The sequence below is a fragment of the Sparus aurata genome, chromosome 21 (genome assembly GCF_900880675.1).
Source record: "Sparus aurata chromosome 21, fSpaAur1.1, whole genome shotgun sequence".
Lineage (NCBI taxonomy): Eukaryota > Metazoa > Chordata > Actinopteri > Spariformes > Sparidae > Sparus > Sparus aurata.
The window spans coordinates 35022633-35043460 of record NC_044207.1 but is presented as its reverse complement, the minus strand read 5'-3'; the positions used below and the strand labels follow the sequence as shown (position 1 = coordinate 35043460).

The 20828-nt window shown below is 43.2% G+C and overlaps 1 protein-coding gene across 1 annotated transcript in view; it reads right to left on the bottom strand.

Annotated features, from left to right (window-relative positions):
• LOC115573205 (uncharacterized) overlaps nt 1-18149 on the bottom strand; it is a 39216-nt gene extending 21067 nt beyond the window's left edge. Inside the window, exons 1-2 of the mRNA XM_030403896.1 lie at nt 17836-18149; nt 756-807 (exon numbers count right to left, since the gene is read on the bottom strand). Coding sequence (XP_030259756.1) covers nt 756-807; nt 17836-18147 — 364 coding nt within the window. The 5' untranslated portion in view covers nt 18148-18149. The remainder of the gene's footprint in view (nt 1-755; nt 808-17835) is intronic.
• Nucleotides 18150-20828: the final 2679 nt, after the last annotated feature.

Sequence of the window (20828 nt, the reverse complement as noted above, 5' to 3'; positions counted from 1 at the left end):
TTAAAAATATATAATATTTTTATATTTAATTATGATCAGTATATTTTATATTTCTTGTAAAATCATATTCAATATGTGTTTGTCTTCATGTATAAATATATTTCACACTAACAGACATATGTACCATCATATAAAATACATTTCACCATTTCATAATGATTTATTCATGATCTTAAACAACATATTTAAAGTCATATTTTTTCAAAGACACTTACTGACATTTATTAAATTATGTTTAATATCATATATGATGTTGTTTTATAAAAACAAGAGATGGTGCTGAATTACTTTTTTTTGGCCTTTTATGGCTTTATTGATTGTACAGCTGAAGACATGACAGGAAACAGGGGAAGAGAGAGGGAGAGTGACACGCAGCAAAGGGACCCGGGCCGCTGCAGAGCCTCGGCACACAGGACATGTGCTCTACCAACTGAGCTAAACGGCGCCCATTGTGCTGAATTACTGAGAGGATCAAATACTGTATATTTGTAACATTGCCAATATCAAACTTTTTCTCTATGAATCAGTTTGATCTCCAGCAGAAATAAAGAAGAACTTCAGCTGTGCAGTGAGATTTAAATATCTTTTCAGGAGTTATGAACCTTTTTATGGAACAATAGCTGCACGGCTGCAAGAATTCTCTACTAATTATGAACAAACTAACATGTAAAGCCTGAAGCAGCAGAAACTCATTAAAAACACATTTTCAACTTGTTCAATAAAACAACTGAAGGAAAATGAAGCTTTATTCTTACCTGTTACAAACAGTTTAGTTCCAGAGAGAAAGGCGAGGTAATCATTTCTTCCCACAGTGAGAAAGAGTAATACAAAAACCTGTGTGCTGTTGAACGTGTCGGCTGAGGTGAACGAGTCCAAATGATGAAGCAGGATCATGTTTCAGCTCCATGATGTGTTTCTCTAATGTTCATATCAACATGACTGTCTCTTCTTTTATTGTCTTTTTAGACACAATAGCAGTGTTGCTCTGTGGATGCTAATGTCTGTTGCTCCACTACTTTAGTCCACATGGATTGGACCTGGACCAAGGATGGATGGATAGACTGACATGACATTTTCTACACGCATTCTTGGTCCCCAGAGGATGAACTTCATTCATTGACTTTGTTGATTCTGACTTGTTATCTAGCTCCACCAGCAGGTCCACCAGTTCCTGGTCCTCAGTCGGCGGCCCAGTCGACACCTGTTCCTGCTTCCTGGTCTGCAGGTCAGCAGACTCGCTCCAGAGCCGGACTGGCGGTCTTTCCTGATCCCCGTCCAGACCTCCAGCTGCCGGCCTCCTGCTCTGCCTTGCAGCAGTCCTCTGTTCCTGTTCTGCAGCAACCTGTCTGAGCTGAGCTGCAGCTGTCTCCAGTTCCTGTGCTAAATCAGTCTCCTGTGGCTGTGGTTCTGTAACCTCTTGTTTTCCTGACTCTGACAGCTCCACCAGCTCCAGTGGCAGCTCCTGCCAAATCTCTCAGGGGGGCAACTGTTGTGATGATGTCTAAGGTGACTCAGGTAAATGAAGGCAGCTGATATTGTAATGTTGCAGTGAACTATTTGTACAGTTTGGATGAACATTACACAGTTATCATCAACAGATGGGTCGACATTCATGAGTTCAATTTCTCCATATAATTTGCTTTCGTTTCTTTATAGTTGGGTTAATCTGGGCAACAGATATTTTGTTTGGTTTGACCATAATTTGCCCATGTTATACTATTTTTTTTCTCTTCTGACTATTCTTTTATTCCTTTTTTTTCCAGAGGCCGGTGGTGGTGCTGGTGATCAGGGTGGCGGTGTCCCTTCCCTCCCTGTGTGCTGTGCTCCCCTGGGATTTTGGTTGTTCACAAAGTGTGTCTGAGTGTGTCTGATTGTCACATGCCTGGGTGAATTATGATATTTTGTTTGGACACCTTCCCTCTGTAGGATAGTATATGGGGTCCTGACATGGGCAGCACCATAAATATATAATATGTAGGAGACACTGCTCACACACTACTCCGTGTTTGGTTCTTGGAACAATCCAGAGGATATTATTCCAAACACCTAACTGTACCAGTTGGCTTGGACGGTTAGAGTCCATTCAAAATCAATTCATTCGGTCTCAATATTCTGAAGTAGTGACTTCTTTGCACGTATCCATTGGTTCTCCACATTAAAATTAAGTTCCAGACAAAGACAAACGATTATATATATGTTTATTGACTAAATAATTTGTGGTAAAATAAATGACATGACAATTTTAGACAAACAACAGATAACAGAGAAGGTAAGGACTGTAATAAGAAAAGTAATAAAGTCACGTGACCATCGGTAGATGTAATGTAAATGTAAATGTACTTTATTTATACAGCCCTTTACAACAATCCTTTCGGTGTACCAAAGTGCTTTACAGCATGTAATAAGTAAAAAGAATAAATAAAAAACAACAATTTAAAACAATAAAAACAGTGAAAGCAATAAAATACAACAAAATAAAATAAGATAAAATAAGGTTTAAAAAATGTCATCACGCTACTGGTTATTAAAAGCCATCCTAAATAAATAGGTTTTTAGCTTGGATCTGAAGAGGCCCAGTCAGAAATAACACGCATCTCTGCGGGGGGCTTATTCCAGAGCCTGGGAGCTGCAACAGAAAATGTTCGGTCACCCCAGTGTTTATATTTTGACCTAGGCACTTCCAGCAATGGTTGGTTAGTTGACCTCAGAGCTCTACCAGGATTACGGACAGTTAAAAGCTCAGATAAATACGATGGGGCGAGGCCGTTAAGAGCTTTAAAAACAAACATTAAAAGTTTAAAGTCAATTCTATAAAGGACAGGAAGCCAATGAAGGGAGTTAAGAACAGGAGTGATGTGCACACGTCTGTTAGTGTTGGTCAAAAGACGGACAGCAGCGTTTTGCACAAGTTGAAGGCGACTAAGAGAAGACTGGGAGACGCCAACATTAAGTGCATTGCAGTAGTCTATCCTTGAACTTATTAGAGCATGTATGGCTTTCTTAAGGTCGTGACGGCTTAAAAACATTTTAACTTTGGCCAGAAGACGTAACTGGAAGAAACCAGTCCTGACAACATTGCCGATTTGTTTGTCAAACCTCAGATGACTGTCGAAGGTCACTCCCAGATTCCTGATGGTTGAACTGAGTTTTGAAGACAAGGTGCCAAAGCCAGCCGTCACAGTATCCCCAAACACAATACATTCAGTTTATCACCATTTAAATGAAGAAAATTTTGGGCCAACCACAGCTTAACATCAGAAATACAATCAAGCAAAGAACACTGTGCAATGTTACTATTTGGCTTCACTGGCAGATAGATTTGTAGGTCATCTGCATAACAGTGAAAAGAGAGGTTGTGCCTGGCTATAATTGACCCAAGTGGTAACATGTATAATGAAAAGAGGATAGGGCCAAGAATAGATCCTTGTGGGACTCCACAGGAGAGAGGAGCACTGGACGAGGACAGATGACCAACCATGACGGAGAAGGTTCTACTGATCAAGTAGGATGTAAACCACTTCAATGCAGTGCCGTGGATGCCAACATAATTATTTAGGCGTGACAGGAGGACTGAATGGTCCACCGTGTCAAAGGCTGCTGTGAGATCAAGCAGCACTAAGACAACGGGGCACTTGGCATCAACAGACAGAGCAATATCGTTGTGAACCTTTAACAGTGCAGACTCGGTGCTGTGACGAGACCTAAACCCAGATTGGAATTTTTCAAGAACAGAGTTGTCTTCAAGAAAGGACTGTAATTGTATAAAAACAACCTTTTCTAAAACTTTAGAAAGAAAGGGCAGATTGGAAACAGGTCTAAAATTTGATAACACTGAGGGGTCAAGATTAGGCTTTTTAAGAAGGGGCCTGACCACAGCATGTTTAAAGGCAGCTGGGACAGTTCCTAATCTGAGGCAGGATTTAATAAAAACCAGGAGACTGGGCCCCACAGTATTAAAAACCATTTTCAGCACCTTAGCAGGGACGATATCCAATGGGCAATTTGTAGGTTTCAGAGATTTCACTACGTCACCGAGACAATTGAGGGAGACCAACTCAAACTGGTCAAACACAGCAGAATGAGCTCGGGCAGCAAGCAGATCCTTATTAGTGTTCGTAATGACACTCTTACTGGTGTCTTTTCTGACAGAATCCACTTTGTCAACAAAATGATGAAGAAAGTTCTCAAGTGGCTATTGAAACATCCGTCACGGCAGAAGTGCATGGGTTAACAACAGCATTAATTGTATCAAATAACACCTTGGGACAATGACTGCTGCTAGAAATAATATTAGAGAGGTACTGAGATTTTGCTTCACGTACAGCTCTCTGATAATCAGTGAGGCAGTCCCTTAACATTTCCAGAGACACATGCAGTTTGTCTTTCTTCCATCTGCGTTCTGCAACGATGCCTGATGACACGGGTGGTGTCGTTCAACCAGGGGTCCATTCTTGGTTTGGCAGATTATTGCCTAAAAGGGGCAATTTTGTCCAGGATCCCAGCACAGGTGGAGTGGAAGGAGGAGAAAAAATGATCAGGACAGAGAGGGGAAGCCAAGCCGTTCAAGGCAAGAAACTGTGAGTCATTGAAAGCAGCAGTAAATTCATCGGCAGTGGAGGGAGTGATGATACGCCGCTGACAGGATGGAGCAAGAGGTTTGCTGACTGATTGGGGCGCTATCAGTTCAAAAACAATAGGGAGATGATCTGAGATTGCAGTCTCAGAAATCTCCTTGAGGGAAACTGAGAGCCCGAATTAAATAATAAGGTCCAATGTGTGCCCAAGATGGTGCGTTGGTTTATCCACTGATTGAATTAAATTAAAAGTTGCCAACAGGCTTTTGAAGTCAGTGGCAAATTGGTCAGATGGGCAACAAACGTGAACATTAAAATCCCCACAGATCAGGAGCTTGTCATATTTTGGGAGGATGTCAGCCACAAACTCAGAGAACTCATGGATAAAGCCCTTATTATATTTCGGAGGGCGATAGACAACTGCACACAACACAGGGCTTGCGAACTCCACCACAAACAATTGTAGTTCAAAAGAGGAGTATGCACCTGTGGGAAGAAGCCGACATTTAAAACTGTCATTGAACACAGCAGCAAGTCCCCCCCCCTTGCCCCGACACTCGCGGGGAGCTGAAGAAAGAACAGCTGGGTGGGAGGAGCTCAGAGAATGCGCTGTTTTCACCTGGTTTCAGCCAGGTTTCAGTCAACATGAGGAAATCCAAGGAATGCAAAGTAAAAAAGTCATTTAAGATAAAAGTCTTATTCACAACGGATCTAGCGTTGATGAGAGCCATGCGGACCAAACGCCGATCCGTCCGTTGGGAGGCCCGGTTAACCGGACGAAGATTCTCAAGCACGCAGCCCCGTTTGCGGATTCTCAGGGGTCGGCGGCAGGGAAGTGGGTACCCGGCCTCCGGTATGGCCGGCAGCAGCCATTGGTAGGAGTAATCCGCGGAGCCTCGGATGCCAGAGCCGACGCAGTCCCTAGAGAGACCAAACAGCGGGTGATGAGCGTACGTGAAGGACGAGGCCAGGTGAGCTTTCAGCTGGCATATTACTCCACCTCTCTTTCCTCGTCTTCTGCTGCGGCTGTTGCGTGGTAGCCGACCAGGTAGACGCCATAGGTAAGAGGGTACAGACACCAGAACAGGTAGCGGTGGCTTTGACTGATAGTTAAAGTCCTGGATCGGTGGTTTGTCCACAAAATCGCCGATTTTTAAGAGACTCAGGCGATCATACACAAGTAGTGATGACACTTTGTCAGATAAAAGTGATAAAAACAGCACAATACGCAGAAAAGGTAGCAGAGGTAGACGGCCAGCCACACACAACGGCGCCATCTTGCCTCTTGCCCAAATTAACACCAGTGATGATGGATGCGTCTTGTGAATGGTAAAGTTAAAGGGTCGGGTTATATATATTAAATATTACGGAAGTCATTTTTAATACTATGAGACCCTGATCTTAATTCTCTTAAATTCATAAGATAGGAGTTAGAACTTAGACAGAAGTCAGAACTTTGACAGAAGTCAGAACTTTAGACACCACTCATTCTCACGTGTGTGGAACCAGCTGCATGAAGACGCTCAGTCGGTTTTGTCTGGGAGTCAGGAGGCACTGAAGTTTGGTGTTCTTGAGAGTTCCGGGTTGGACTACGGCACAGCGTGTTGGTCCAGTAGCCAGAGGGAAGGCCGGTTCTCTGTTGAGGAACTTTTGGTCCGAAGGCCCAGCGGGGTTTCCGCCTTGGGAGCGTTGGGGGCAGAGTCGGTCTCAGCTGGGAGCACACAAAGTCTCTTTTTGTTGGAGGATCCTTGCAAGGCTTGCAACGTTCTTCATCAGATGATCACAGTCTCGAAAAAGTCTTTTCTTGGTGGTTTCAAGTAGTGGTACTTAAGTTCTGATTCTGAAACTAATTCACTTATACATATTCCTTGTAGTTCTATCTTTAACAAAACATATCAGACAACTGGTAAATAATACAAGTATTACACAAGGAATGATGATCTCCAAGTCTCTCCTCTATCGACAAAGGGGAGGGGTGGTTTCTGTTGACCTCAAACTCATCGAGTAATAAACTTCTTTTGGGCTTGACAATGACATGGGAAAGATCTATTGTATTACCTTCTTACGCTATTTTGGAATCTGCTAAAATTAAGAAGTTGGAATTGTAGTTTATTAGTTATTTAGGGCATACTTAAATTTGGGTGAGGATAGACTGCAAGGGGGATTGGTATGTCAGACCCAGGAACAACAACGGTCGTAAATGATAGTTGGACATGTGAGGAGAAGAACACACAGATTAGGTTTCCCATTAAGCCTTCCCCCACTGGAGAATGTTCCAGAGGCAGAGAAACGTAGATTAGTAAGACATCTTAACCCTCTGGGGTCTGGGGTATAATTGGCCGTTTTTGACCATTTTTGATTTTACCATTATATTTCACCTTAAAAACAATTTACCTTGCCTTGTTTGGTGTCATTATTTTCACCACAACCTCACATGTGTGACTGTACAGTTATTTTTTCATTTTGACATACTGTATTAACACAATGGACCTAAATTCACAAAAAAACATAAAATCCGAGTAGGAAAAAGTTAGTTTTTTTACTGTGAAAACCACAAATATGCTCAACGAACCATTTTTATTACTTATAATGCAAATATAAATTGTTGTTTGCTAAATCTGTGCATACGTTTTTGAAATTTACAAAGTTATATGTAACTATTTACATTTAAATGCAGGCAACGCCCCAGGCTCAGGTCTGCCTGAGCTCCTCAAGCTCAATGAAAAGCTGCACTGCCTGCTCCACATTCGGCACTCTCCTTGTTGTTTTGACTCATTAAACACAAAAACGACTCCACTACACACTAAACACACAACATAACACACTAACTATGCACTCCAAACACGCTAAATGTCACAAATCTCCCAACTCTCAAAACTCGCGATCTCTGTCGCTGCCTCTCTGACCGGCACTGCTGCTTTCACTTTTCCGCCCCGTCCCTTCCAAATCTTCCCCCCCACCCTCAGCAACCAAATCACGTGATTTGCCATGTAATTTTGTGATTGGCTGGTGTGGTGCCTTTTTCCACCAATAGGAACATGTTTTTTTAGCTTGCACTTCCTGCATGCGGACACGTCCGTGAGGAAAGCCCGATCTCTTTTCCGTCTCTTCCTGCACCAAACGTGCAGCAAACGTGACAGCAACGTTAGCGAAAAAGTGTGGCGTACATAATACATCGTAACTCCGGTTTTACTTGGCCTATCAACACGATTTAAAAACTGGCATATAGTTTGAAGGTTGCTCTAACACATAGAGTCGGAACGGAGACTCACAGAGGCTCTGCTACGTCATCTGAAATTAGTCACGTGATTTTGACGCGCCGGCGCGTCAATCGACCTCAGAGGGTTAAATCACCACATCTATGTTAGAAACCAGTCCTCCTGCCTTTTGGTGTGACCAAAGAAAACTCTGTCGGGCTTGACATGGTTTTGACCTGAGGAAAAGGGGTTCATCTTCTTTGGAGGAAGGGGAACAGACCAGATGTGCTAATTCGTTGTAAATTACTAAAAGAAGGTCTCTGGTGATCTGTTTATTGCAAGATGAACAACATCTTCCCACTCGTGGAGAGGAGAGGATTTTGCCAGGCCAGGATATGGGGGCTTTCAGTCCCATATGCTGGAAAAAGGAGTCGATTTGGGTTAAAGGTAATCATGGCCGAAATGAGACCACTTTAAGATGCAGAGACAAAGGCTTGTGTTCCTACACCTCACTAGTTTTCCCCCACCAATGAGCCTCAGCCCTGAATAGTCTCTTTTATATTTTTTGTGGATGCTGCATTGTTTTAATATTTAATAATAAAGTGTACTTAACTGGGAACCACGTCTCATGCCTGATGAGTTGACCTTACTTGCGTGCCCTTAGATCAACCGACAGAATTAAATCTTTGGTGAAAGTCCCAAGGTGGCGTTGTTGCAGTCAGTAGGCTACGAGTGGAATCAGGTCAGCCCTACTACCCTCCTGAATACAGGCAATCCGACGCTTGCCACATTTTCATATTACAGTTTTTCATCACTTTTCTGTCCAGTGAACACCATGAATCTCCAGATGTGCTGATGTTTAACATTTGTGATAAACTGAAGGATGAAGTGTTCCTTTATGTGTTGACTAAATTCTCCTCCTCCTTCAGCTGAATAAACTCTTATAGAATATGATGCATTGCTGTAGATTTAACTAGCCAACAGTGCATAAAGTAGTTAAAAGGAGCTCAACCTGCAGTAAAATGGCACATTCACATTGATGCAGCAATATTAATCCAAAAATATCAGATATAAGAGGAGAACACTGACCATGTTACTGCAAAGACCCAAGGTGATACGTCTTCCCTCCCTCAGTAGAAACTTCCTGATGGTAAACTTGCTCTGGTGTTTCTGATTGATTGTCAATTCATCCTGATAACTATGACGACTGAGCACTGAGCACCAAACAATTACACATTTTGTTTGATTTGGAAGTTGTTTATTTAATTTGGGCCTTGTATTGTAAGAATGTACACATTTAAGCAATGTAGGGTTCTGTATAATTTTCTGTTGTATTTAATCATGTCTTTCTTTGTAATGAGTTACCGTGGTTGGGAGAGATCTCTTCCTGGTGAAACAAACGGCAGAGCTAAGGGTGGAACGTTCTTAAAGCTTGCTTTGTAGTTAGGGCACAAGTGATGCTCATCAGAAGTGTGCTGGAGGAGATGGAAGTGGATGAGCAATACCTGCCTCCTATTGGTTCACAGGTGGACCTTGACCTCAGCCAGCAAGCAGCATGAGGTGTGATCAATCTGTACTTCTGAAGTATTTCAGGAGAATCCTGGGAGGACAGATATTGTTGAGCATGACATTATTGTGAGAGAAGGTGCTTCTGTGAGAAGACTGAGTTACAGGATTCCTGAACGCCTGCTGACCTCACTGAAAAACGAGATTGACCTGATGCTGTCCCTGAGGATCATTAAGACCTCAAAAAACGAGTGATGTAACCCGGCAGTCCTGGTGCCAAAGAAGGATGGCAGCATGAGGTGTTTTGCATTGACTTCAAGTACCTGAATTCCATTTCTCAGTTTGATTCTAACCCAACACCCAGAATTGATGACCTGCTTGAACAGCTGGGTAGGGCTAAATGCTTGACCACAATAGATTTGCGCAAGGGTTCCTGGCAGGTGCCGTTCACTCAGTGGTCCAGAGAACTGACGTCCTTCAGGACACCCTGGGGTCTCGTCCAGTTTACAGTCCTGCCATTTGGGTTGCACAGTGCTTCAGCGACTTTCCAGAGGCTCATGGACCAGGTACTTTGTGATTTCTCTGGCTTTGCTGCAGCATATCTGGAAGATATTGTTATTTACAGTACCGCCTGAAACATCTGCGGGTGGTCTTGGATCGTCTCTACTCTGCTGTGCTGACTGTAAACCCATCAAAGTTTGTCTTTGTGGCTGCAAAGAAAGAGTACCTGGGCTACATAATTGGTAAAGGGGTGATACAGCCACAGGTCAGTAAGATCCAGGCCATTGAGTCATGTCCTTGGCCACAGATAAAGAAGCAACTTCGTTCCTTCCTGGGCATGGCAGGTTTCTATCACTGCGTCATAGTACATTTCCCTGCCAGGGAAGCTTGACTCACAGACCTAACAACCAGTGGACAGAGGAGGCAATGGCAGCTTTCCACGACATCTGGCAGTCATTGAGTAAGAAACCTGTTCTATACAGACCAAAACAGATGCTTCTTACAGGGGTCTAGGGGCTGTGTTCCTCCAAGGACCACCAGGTACACCATTCGGTTGCCTACATCAGCAGGAAACTGTTCCCCAGGGAGGTCCGTTGTTCAACAGTGGAGAAGGAAGCACTGGCCATAAAGTGGGCCCTTGACTCCTTCCGATGCTACCTATTGAGTAGAGAATTAACCCTGCAGACTAATCATAGAGCACTTCAGTGGATGGAAAGGATGAAGGATACCAATGGGAGGAACACATGGTGGTACCTGGCTGTGCAGCCGTTCCCCCTCAGCATCCAACCAAAAAAAAAGAATTACCCAATTTGGGATAAAAATAGTATATAAAATAAAATAATAACACAAAATAAAATAAAATAAAAATCCCAGGTAGGGAAAAACTAATAGTTGATCACCTCTCCCCCTGTTCCAGCGAGGGTCCTGAAAGGGGGGCGTGTGTGATGACCACAGTCATCACAGGGTAAAATCTAACCCACTCACTCTCCACTCTCCCCACTCTCCCCACTCAGCCACACCAAGCAATTAACATTAAACAATTTGGTAGCGCACATTTTGTTTGATTTAGAAGCTGTTTCTTTACTTTGAGCCTTGCACTGTCAGAATGTACACATTTAAGCAATAATTTTCTGTTGTATTAATCATGTCTTTCTTTGTATTGAGTTACCGTGGTTGGGGGAGATCTCTTCCTGGTGGAACAAAAGGCGGAGCTAAGGGTGGAGCATTCTTAAATCTTGGGCCAAGATTTGGGTATAGTTAGCTTGCTTTGTATTTAGTTGTAGTTGGCGTCCAGTTTGTTTTCTTCTTGTGTATTGTTTGGTTTGGCAAAGCCACTATATATGTGCTCCCTTATATAGTTTCGTGAGGTCTGTTCTGTTGAGTTAGCATCTCAGTTCTTTGTTGTAATATCGAGTTTAGTTATCTTTTTTTGACCCCTTTTATAGGCTTAGTTAATAAGTTTGCCATGGTTTTTGTAAAATATTGCTTATCTGTCTGATTGATAGTTTTATTGATCACTGATATAGTGTCGTAAAAAGACTTCTGTTTTCTTGGTTGGTCCAAAAGAGTTCAAAGATCAAAAAGTCACCAGGATTCTTCAAGGCTGAGTGCAATAGAACTTTATTTGCCGGCAAAAAAGAGCGGGATCAGACACAGACAAAATCTGTGAAAAAAACAAAACAAACTGACTGGCTCAAAGCCCCGAACATCCTCTTTTAAACACAGAAAAGTGGGTGTGTCTGTTCGGACAACATGGCCTAAACCAATCATTGTTCTGCTTAATTTCTGCGGACACTGTTATTTCTCGATGGAAAAATACCATACTTCTAATGGGAAATCCCTGTACCTCTAGTGGAAAAACCCTGTATTACCTTCTGCGCTTGCGCGAAGATTGGCGTACATGCAGAGCTGCATTTCGACCAGTTGGCAAAGCCACTATATATGTGCTCCCTTATATAGTTTCGTGAGGTCTGTTCTGTTGAGTTAGCATCTCAGTTCTTTGCCATGGTTTTTGTAAAATATTGCTTATCTGTCTGACTGATAGTTTTATTGATCACTGATATAGTGTCGTAAAAAGACTTCTGTTTTCTTGGTTGGTCCAAAAGATTTCAAAGATCAAAAAGTCACCAGGAGTCTTCAAGGCTGAGTGCAATAGAACTTTATTTGCCGGCAAAAAAGAGCGGGATCAGACACAGACAAAATCCGTGAAAAAAACAAACCCGAGGCTCAAAGCCCCGAACATCCTCTTTTAAACACAGAAAAGTGGGTGTGTCTGTTCGGACAACATGGCCTAAACCAATCATTGTTCTGCTTAATTTCTGCTGACATTGTTATTTCTCGATGGAAAAATACCATACTTCTAATGGAAAATCCCCGTACCTCTAGTGGAAAAACCCTGTATTACCTTCTGCGCTTGCGCGAAGATTGGCGTACGTGCAGAGCTGCATTTCAACCAGTTGCACCTCGCCTCGCTTTGTTTTTTTTACATTGGGGCTTTCTCTGTGCCGCTATCACCGGCTCTTAGAAAATCTGGCCTTGAGGCCTTCAGGTTTTTGATAATTCACTCCCCTCCTTGATATTTCCCATTATATTTGACCACTCTTGGCACTGCATTTTTAAATATAATGAAAGTGTTACATATTTGGTTATATGATGTAATTCTTAGATTTGTGGTTACATTTTCACACTTGATATCATCTGACTATAGCAGCTTTAAACAGTAGATGCACTTTTCAGTCAGCTGGTGACCAGTAGTATGTTTCAGCAACTCTTTCACACTTGTTACCCTTTGTTTCTTACTTTTATCATTATAACATTATCAGTTACAATTAGTCACTATTTACTAACTGTGGGTATTTTATACTGACCACTATTTACTTACTATGGTCATTTTACACTACAATAGCTTTGACTTGGAATGAAGTTGTTCCAATATGAAAAAAAAAAAATTGCTTCGATATAGTTAAGTTGCTTTTGCCATTTTGCTGTAGCTTAGCTTGTTACATTTCTCTGGGGAGTGGCTTCGGTGTCGTGAAGCTTAATTTAATGTAGAGTAACTTGTAGTTCAGCTCACTACACTTTCCGAGTAGCTTGCCCAACACTGGCTACGACTTAGCTCTGCTAGCTGACTCTGCTCGGAGCACCGCCGGGGAGAGTTGGTGTTTACACCGCTGTCACAGCAGCTTCAGACCGCCAGGAGGAGGGGTTTAGGTCAGAGGCCAGAACGGGAAACTGAACGGGCTCAGCAGTCTCCATGGACATCATGACAAAGGTGAAGAGACAGAAGAGGACGCTGACAGGAAATTAAGAGAGACAGAGACAGAGAGCGAGGGAGAGACAAGAGACAAAAGACGAAAGACATCAGAGACAGCTTAACTAAATAAAATATTGCAGACAGACACATAGTTGTGTTGTTTGAAGCACTTGTTCAAACTCTGTGAGCCACACAACAAAAAAGTCCTGAGAGTTTAGTTTGTAGATAAAATATAACGTTTCATTACATCTGTCAAATTGTTACAGAAACCTGGAATTTGTATTTACACACTTGTGTGGGCAAATCACACAAAATACAAATGTGTAAATATTGTTGCTATAACGCAGGTTACAAATGATCTTCTGGAGCTTTGATGAAGAAGTTTTCTCTGACTCTCTCTGGACCATTGTTCCTCTGAATCCTGCCATTCTGTCAGTTTGACAGGATTCTGAATGCTTTCTGTTCAAACTCGGGTCTGTCAGTTATTCTAGAAGCATTTTTTGTTATATTTATACAAAATCTGTGAACATCGCGACAGCAATCAATAAATCAAACACTCTGACAAATGACAGAAAACAGATCTAGTATCTTTTCGTTTTTCATTTTCGACTTCAAAATAGAAATGAAATGGCCACAAGTACATGGACCAACATGTGTCCAAGATTTGTCTTTTAAAATGTCCTAAAGTGAAATGATGTGGTGAAATGTGCTGAAAGGTGTTAAACAACAAGTGCTGCTGGAAGTGTTTTCATTCAGAGCACATTAGTGTTGTGAGGGACGGATGGACGTTGGGCTGTAAATATTTGATGATGTTTGATATCATTTTATTGAAATATTCTGAAGTATGTTTGTTGTTTTACTGATACATCTGGATTATGTTTGAGTTTGTCATTGCAATATTCTCCTCTTTATTAGGGCCCGAGCAGGTCATCGACCTGTGAGGTCCCTACTGTAATTGGAAAAATTATTCTTCATTATTATTATTACGCCCTATACCGCTTTGACTGCAGTTTTGGAAGCCTGAACATACCCAAAAACTCACCAAATTTGGAATATACGTCACATCTGGCGAAAATTTGATAATTTAATGTCGTTGGGTGAGGTCGTGACCTGCGGGCTCTGTAGCGCCCCCTAAAGTTCAGCCCCGCCTCCCACAAGTGCCTAGAAGAACAAAAATCAATACGCAGGTTTCTCATGACCAGACGCACAAAAAATCCTCTTGGAGCGATACCGTCACTCCAACAGGAAGTCAGCCATTTAGATGTGTGGCGGCCAATTCATGCCTACTTTAAAAACTACCTTGTCCTAGAGCTTAAACACCACAGTCTTCACATTAACTCAGTAATTTTCTTCATGCCTTGGAGAACAAAAGTTATCAAAATCTTTCAGCTGCGACATACTTTAGTGGGCGGGGCGGTGGAAACCATTTTTTCCCCTTGCGGTCAAACATCAAGGCTTTATAACATACAATTTCCTATCCACACCAAACTTCTCATAAGTGTAGAGGCTGTCTCCCCAAATAAATCTCAGCATCAACACTAAGTCGGCCATTTTGCTTTTGGCCACCATTTTGAAATACTGCCAATCTTCGTACTTAAATTATCTCCTCCTACAGATGTAACGCCACCGACTTCAAAGTGACTCAGTAGCATCCTCTGACCTTGAAGATGAAAAGTTATTAAAATCTTTATCCTACGTCATTCCTGCTGGCCACAGTGGAGCGGTCAATTCAAATCCTTCGCCGTAAAGCATCGTGTCCTCATAACTTCTTCATACAGTGTCCTATCTCGGCCAAGTCTCTCAGGAATGCAGAGGGAGTCGCCCTGATGAGATCTGTGTAGTCATGGGGCGGGGCCGTGACGCGTGGGCTCAGTAGCGCCACCTATTGTGATGCCCCACCTCCTACTTGTAACATAGAAGGACGAAAATTAGTACGCATATTCCTCATGACCGGATGCACAAAAAACCCATTTGGACCCCTAGTGTCAATCCAACAGGAAGGCAGCCATGTAGATGTGTGGCGGCGGTTTTGTCCAAATCATGCCTACTTTGAAAATTATCTTGTCCTAGAGCTTAAACACCACAGTCTTCAAAATAACTCAGTAATTTTCTTCATGCCTCGAAGAACAAAAGTTATCGAAATCATTCAAATGCGCCTAGCTCGGCCAAATCTAGAGGGAATGTAGAGGGAGTCGTCCTGAATAGATCTGTGCATCAATACTGTGTCATATCCATAGCGCCACCCACTGGAAACCCACTGGAAACATGAAGTAAGTTTTATCGCGGTAAACTTTGACGCCCTACATGCATGTACATGAAAGAAATTTGGCACACATGTGTGTCATGACAAGACGCACAAATGACTCATTTACACCCACACTCTCAGTCCAACAGGAAGTGGTCTATTTTGCTTAGAAGCACATGAATTTATGGTGTACGTGATACAAGTCGCCACTAGGCACTGTTGTCTTTCAAGGCACATGTATCCTATCTAGATAACCTCTGAATGATTCCATTCAATTCCAGTAAGGCAGCCGCATATTCATCAGATTTTATTGAAACTTCAAAAGGTGGCAGCACGCACTTCTTGGAATAAAAGCTAGCAAACAAAGCAGAACTTAGATCAAAAGCTTGACACTGATAGACAGCCATAAATACATTTTTGAAAGAAGGCAAGTGAAGCATTATTCTACACTCATTTATGTGCAGTGATGACGAACATAGTCAGATGTACATGGCATTTGCAGGAAGTTTTGTCTTAACTGCACATAACAATATGGCATAACAGGGGGGTAATGTTTAGAGCCACATAATTGATAAGTCAGCGGTAGTAAGCCACAGCACACAATTTTTAAATAAGCCAGTTTGATAAGAATGCCATTTGTGTGTTGGGTCTGCCCTGTCAATGTGGCACACAACAAGATGTGTGTAGTTGTGATTTTGCCCAACTTTTTCGCAATGAACGAAGTGGCTTTCCCTGCGATTTGAAACAACTGAGTGAGTTCTTTGGTTAAACACAGCTACTGCGGGACCACTGGCCCCCCCAGTGCTCCCACCAATTTCCCTGACTGACTAAGGTGCTGGCTCAATAGGGAACTGTAATTTAAATCTCCATCTGCAGGGGTGCTAATGTGCTGAAAGGTGTGCTGTCTGACGGGAAGTCAGCGCAAGAAGCAGAAGAAGAAACAACAAGATTTTTGTATTTTTCTGAAATGTTTGTGTGTTTCTCAAACTTGAGGTAAATGTGTTGGATGCATATTGTCTTTAATGAAAAAGAGTCCAGGGGAATGCAATACGCAGCCACAGACTGGAGCTGAATCTGAGTTGCCACAAGAAGGATCATTTTGGTGTGCCTAAGATTTTCACTGGCCCCATCTGGCCCCCCCAATGAAAATGTTCTGGGGGCGCCACTGTGCAGGATGCGGTTAAACCTGGTCACTTGACCGCTGTCCCTTTACAAAAGGAAGAATCACATCTGGCTGCACTCCACTACCTATCTAAATCTGTGGCTTTCCACCCCCATCCTCCCCTATGATGCGCTGCCTTCCTGCCTTCACGGTGACAACAGAAGTCAGTGTCTTAGCTGCGCCGGCGGTCGAGTGGTTGGAGTGCATGCCACATACGCAGTGGACCCAGGTTCGAATTTAGGGCGGAGGAAGTTTACTGCAAGCCACAACCCCCCCTTCTCTGTCCCACTTCCAATCTATTCCCTGCAAAAACACAGGTGTCCATGCCTGAATTCCATACAAGATGTGTGTAGTTGTGATTTTGCCCAACTTTTCCGCGATGAACGAAGTGGCTTCCCCTGCGATTTGAAACAACTGAGTGAGTTCTTTGGTTAATCACCGCTACTGCAGGATGCTGGTCAAACCTGGTTACTTGACTGCTGTCCCATTATGAAAGGGAGAATCACATCTGGCTGCACTCCACTACCTATCTAAATATGTGGCATTCCACTTCCATCCTCCCCTATGATGCGCTGCCTTCCGGCCTTCACAGTGACAACAGAAGGCAGTGTCTTAGCTGCGCCGGTTGTCGAGTGGTTGGAGTGCATGCCACATACGCAGTGGACCCGGGTTCGAATTTAGGGCGGAGGAAGTTTACTGCAAGCCACAACCCCCCCTTCTCTGTCCCACTTCCAATCTATTCCCTGCAAAAACACAGGTGTCCATGCCTGAATTCCAGACAAAGGCAAAAAGAAGGCCGTAAAACTTCACACAACATAACGGTGCAGAATCGGTTGTCAAAACGTACCTGATTACTAAATGTTTTAGAAATCATTCACCTGTAGTCCATTTGGATGTCTGTGGATTGCAGGAAGTTGTTCTGACTTTACCTGAATGCGCTTAATACTGGCAGGGGCAACCCACCGCGTTACAAACACACGTTGGGAGAAGAGGCTGATGTTCACCCCCGGGGTGAACCGTCCCAAATGCAAGCGGTTGCCGCCTCCGTGAACAACGACCAAGAAACGGGACTTCAGCCGCGGCGCGTTTGGACGGCAGCACGCCCCGACGTGGCCCTTTCATCACTGCTCGCAGTTTTAATTTTCTCATTGTGTTTGTCTACTTTTTCCTCTCTGTGTGAAACAACAATAAACCTGCTGGAATATCTGATGAAAATATAAATAAATAGAATGTGAAATAAATCGCCCAGTTCAGTGTGTTTGTGACTGTGGCTGAGATGGAGGTGAAACATGTGAACCTGGGCTGTGGTTTACTGCTCTCTTCCTGTCACAAACACTGTTTGACGTCTGTTCATCTGTTGGTTTTTGTTCAGGCTGCTCGCATCATTTCTCACTGTGGGGATCTCTCTTCCAACAGGAGCAGTAGTAGGTGGCTGAATGAAGGAGTGTAACGTTCTGGATCTTCAACTCACAGCCGTTCTGATTATTAACAGCTGAGAAATCATTTTTCTGAGGATGATTGTACCTGCCACCTATTTTACATCTGCTCTTGTCAATACGTAGAATCCTTGAGAATGTTTCTGTGTCTTTCTTCTGGTACCAGTATACATAGTTGTCATCACACTGGTCAGTTCCTCGACAGCTGAAGGAGACGTCTCCATTAACTCTCCTGGTCAATGTTAAATCCTCCTGAATCAGCTGTTCTGCCATAGCAACCAGCGCTGTAGAGAAGCAGACAGATAGATGAAGGTCAGTGTGACAGTGTTTGTTCCAGGTGGACTTTGTTGGCTCCTGATTGGCTGGAAACACTCACCTGAACACAGACAGCACAGAGCAGCAGCTGGGAGGAAAAGCATTTTGTGCAGTGGTGTTTCCTCTGGTGAACCTGGGGAGAAGTGGCGCTCTGACGCAGCTGAGGCCAAACCAGGACGAGCTGCCAGATCAGACGAGGGCCACGTGGTTTCTAACAGGTCCTCAGAGCTCCCATCAGCCCCTGCGGCTCACAGATAAGGCCGCCGCTGCCGATAGACGGCTCGGCTGAAGCTGCCGTGTGATAGAAATAGAAGCCAATCGTCCTGAGAGTTTAGTTTGTAGTTAAAACGTAACATTTCATTAGATCTAACAAATTGTTACAGAAGCCTGGAATTTGTATTAACACAGTTGTGTTGGCAAATCACACAAAATACAAATGTGTAAATATTGTTGCTATAACGCAGGTTACAAATGATCTTCTGGAGCTTTGATAAAGAAGTTTTCTCTGACTCTCTCTGGACCATTGTTCCTCTGAATCCTGCCATTCTTTCAGTTTGACAGGATTCTGAATGCTTTCTGTTCTGTTTTTTTTTCTCATTGTGTTTGTCTCCTTTTTCCTCTCTGTGTGAAACAACAATAAACCTGCTGGAATATCTGATCAAAATATAAATAAATAGAATATGAAATAAATCCCTCAGTTCAGTGTGTTTGTGACTGTGGCTGAGATGGAGGTGAAACATGTGAATCTGGGCTGTGGTTTACTGCTCTCTTCCTGTCACAAACACTGTTTGACATCTGTTCATCTGTTGGTTTTTGTTCAGGCTGCTCGCATCATTTCTCACTGTGGGGATCATCTTTATAACAGGAGCAGTAGTAGGTGGCTGAATGAAGGACTTTAACTTTCTTGATCTTCAACTCACAGCCGTTATGATTATACACAGCTGAGAAATCCTCTTTCTGAGGATGATTGTACCCTTTATATATTTCATCACTATTCCTTTTAATACGAAGAATCCTTGTGAATGTTTCTGTGTCTTTCTTCTGGTACCAGTATACATAGATGTTGTTACACTGGTCAGTTCCTCGACAGCTGAAGGAGACATCTCCATGAACTCTCCTGGTCAATGTTAAATCGTCCTGACTCAGCTGCGCTGCCATGGCAACCAGCGCTGTAGAGAAGCAGACAGATAGATGAAGGTCAGTGTGACAGTGTTTGTTCCAGGTGGACTTTGTTGGCTCCTGATTGGCTGGAAACACTCACCTGAACACAGACAGCACAGAGCAGCAGCTGGGAGGAAAAGCATTTTGTGCAGTGGTGTTTCCTCTGGTGAACCTGGGGAGAAGTGGCGCTCTGACGCAGCTGAGGCCAAACCAGGACGAGCTGCCAGATCAGACGAGGGCCACGTGGTTTCTAACAGGTCCTCAGAGCTCCCATCAGCCCCTGCGGCTCACAGATAAGGCCGCCGCTGCCGATCGATGGCTCGGCTGAAGCTGCCGTGTGATAGAAATAGAAACCCACATTCATGTGAGCAGCAACACATTCAGGTTGGTGGTGAATTTAGTAGCACAGACTGTTATCTGTTGTTGAACAGCTGTGATGAAAAGACAAAAGGACAAATCAACAAAACTCCTCTACTGTGATTTGAAGCCTTAAACGTCCCCTTACATTTCTGTCATTTCACTGAATCATTTCATTTCTATGACACATCAAACCTTTTCCACACACAGTGTCACATCTTTATTGTGTCTCCTGTTGTTCATTCTCTTCATTAAAGCTACAGGATGTTTCACTGAGGGAAAGATTCAAAGCCAAGACTCCTTCAAATGGAACATTTCAACATGTCTGCTGCCTGTAATAACCGTCCTGTTTCCTGTGAAACAGGTGGTATTCAGGCTGTAGTGTCTGTGTCTTGCTTACACATCCTGAGCTATGATTCAATTGTGACAGGACAGGATGCTTCTGTTTAGACAGGTGTGGGAATGTGACAATGTACAGGTTTTCATGTCCAGGAGCACCACAAGCCACTAATCAGCTATTTGGTGTGTGTCAGAGATTAGATACAGGAAGAGTCCCACAACCAGGTCTGAACTCAGGTCAGCTCTCATGCCAGAGGTTTGGAGCTGACTTAATGTATACATTTACATCTAAGTATAGAGATACCATCCGGTCCACTTTAGGTGACATCAATAGAGTTCAGCAACACACAGAAGATGAGTTATTTTATAGGGACTGTGAGGTTGACCAACCCTTCTTTCCTCCCATGGGACAGATGGACCCTCACTCCACCAAAGTGACCAATTAGAATAAGTAAGTAGGTGTGGGCGAATGGATGCACAGGCAGAGAAAGTAAGGAGGTGGTATTTGTAGATTTCCAAAGATCGAAGGCTCAAGAGAATTTCTGATAGAGCACAGGGCAAAGCATTGGGCATAACATTGCCATCGATCTGCGAATACTAGGATGAGGCCGCACTGGTTCAGACGCAGACTTGAGATCTGTTTCAATAAAGATTGCTCTATAACTCCACACAGCCTTGCCTCCACAAAATTCTTTCATCATCAAAGTATACACGGACAGTTTTCATGAAAATAACACAGAAACTACAAGGCAGAGTTCGGGTCCAAAAAGTGGTCAGAATGA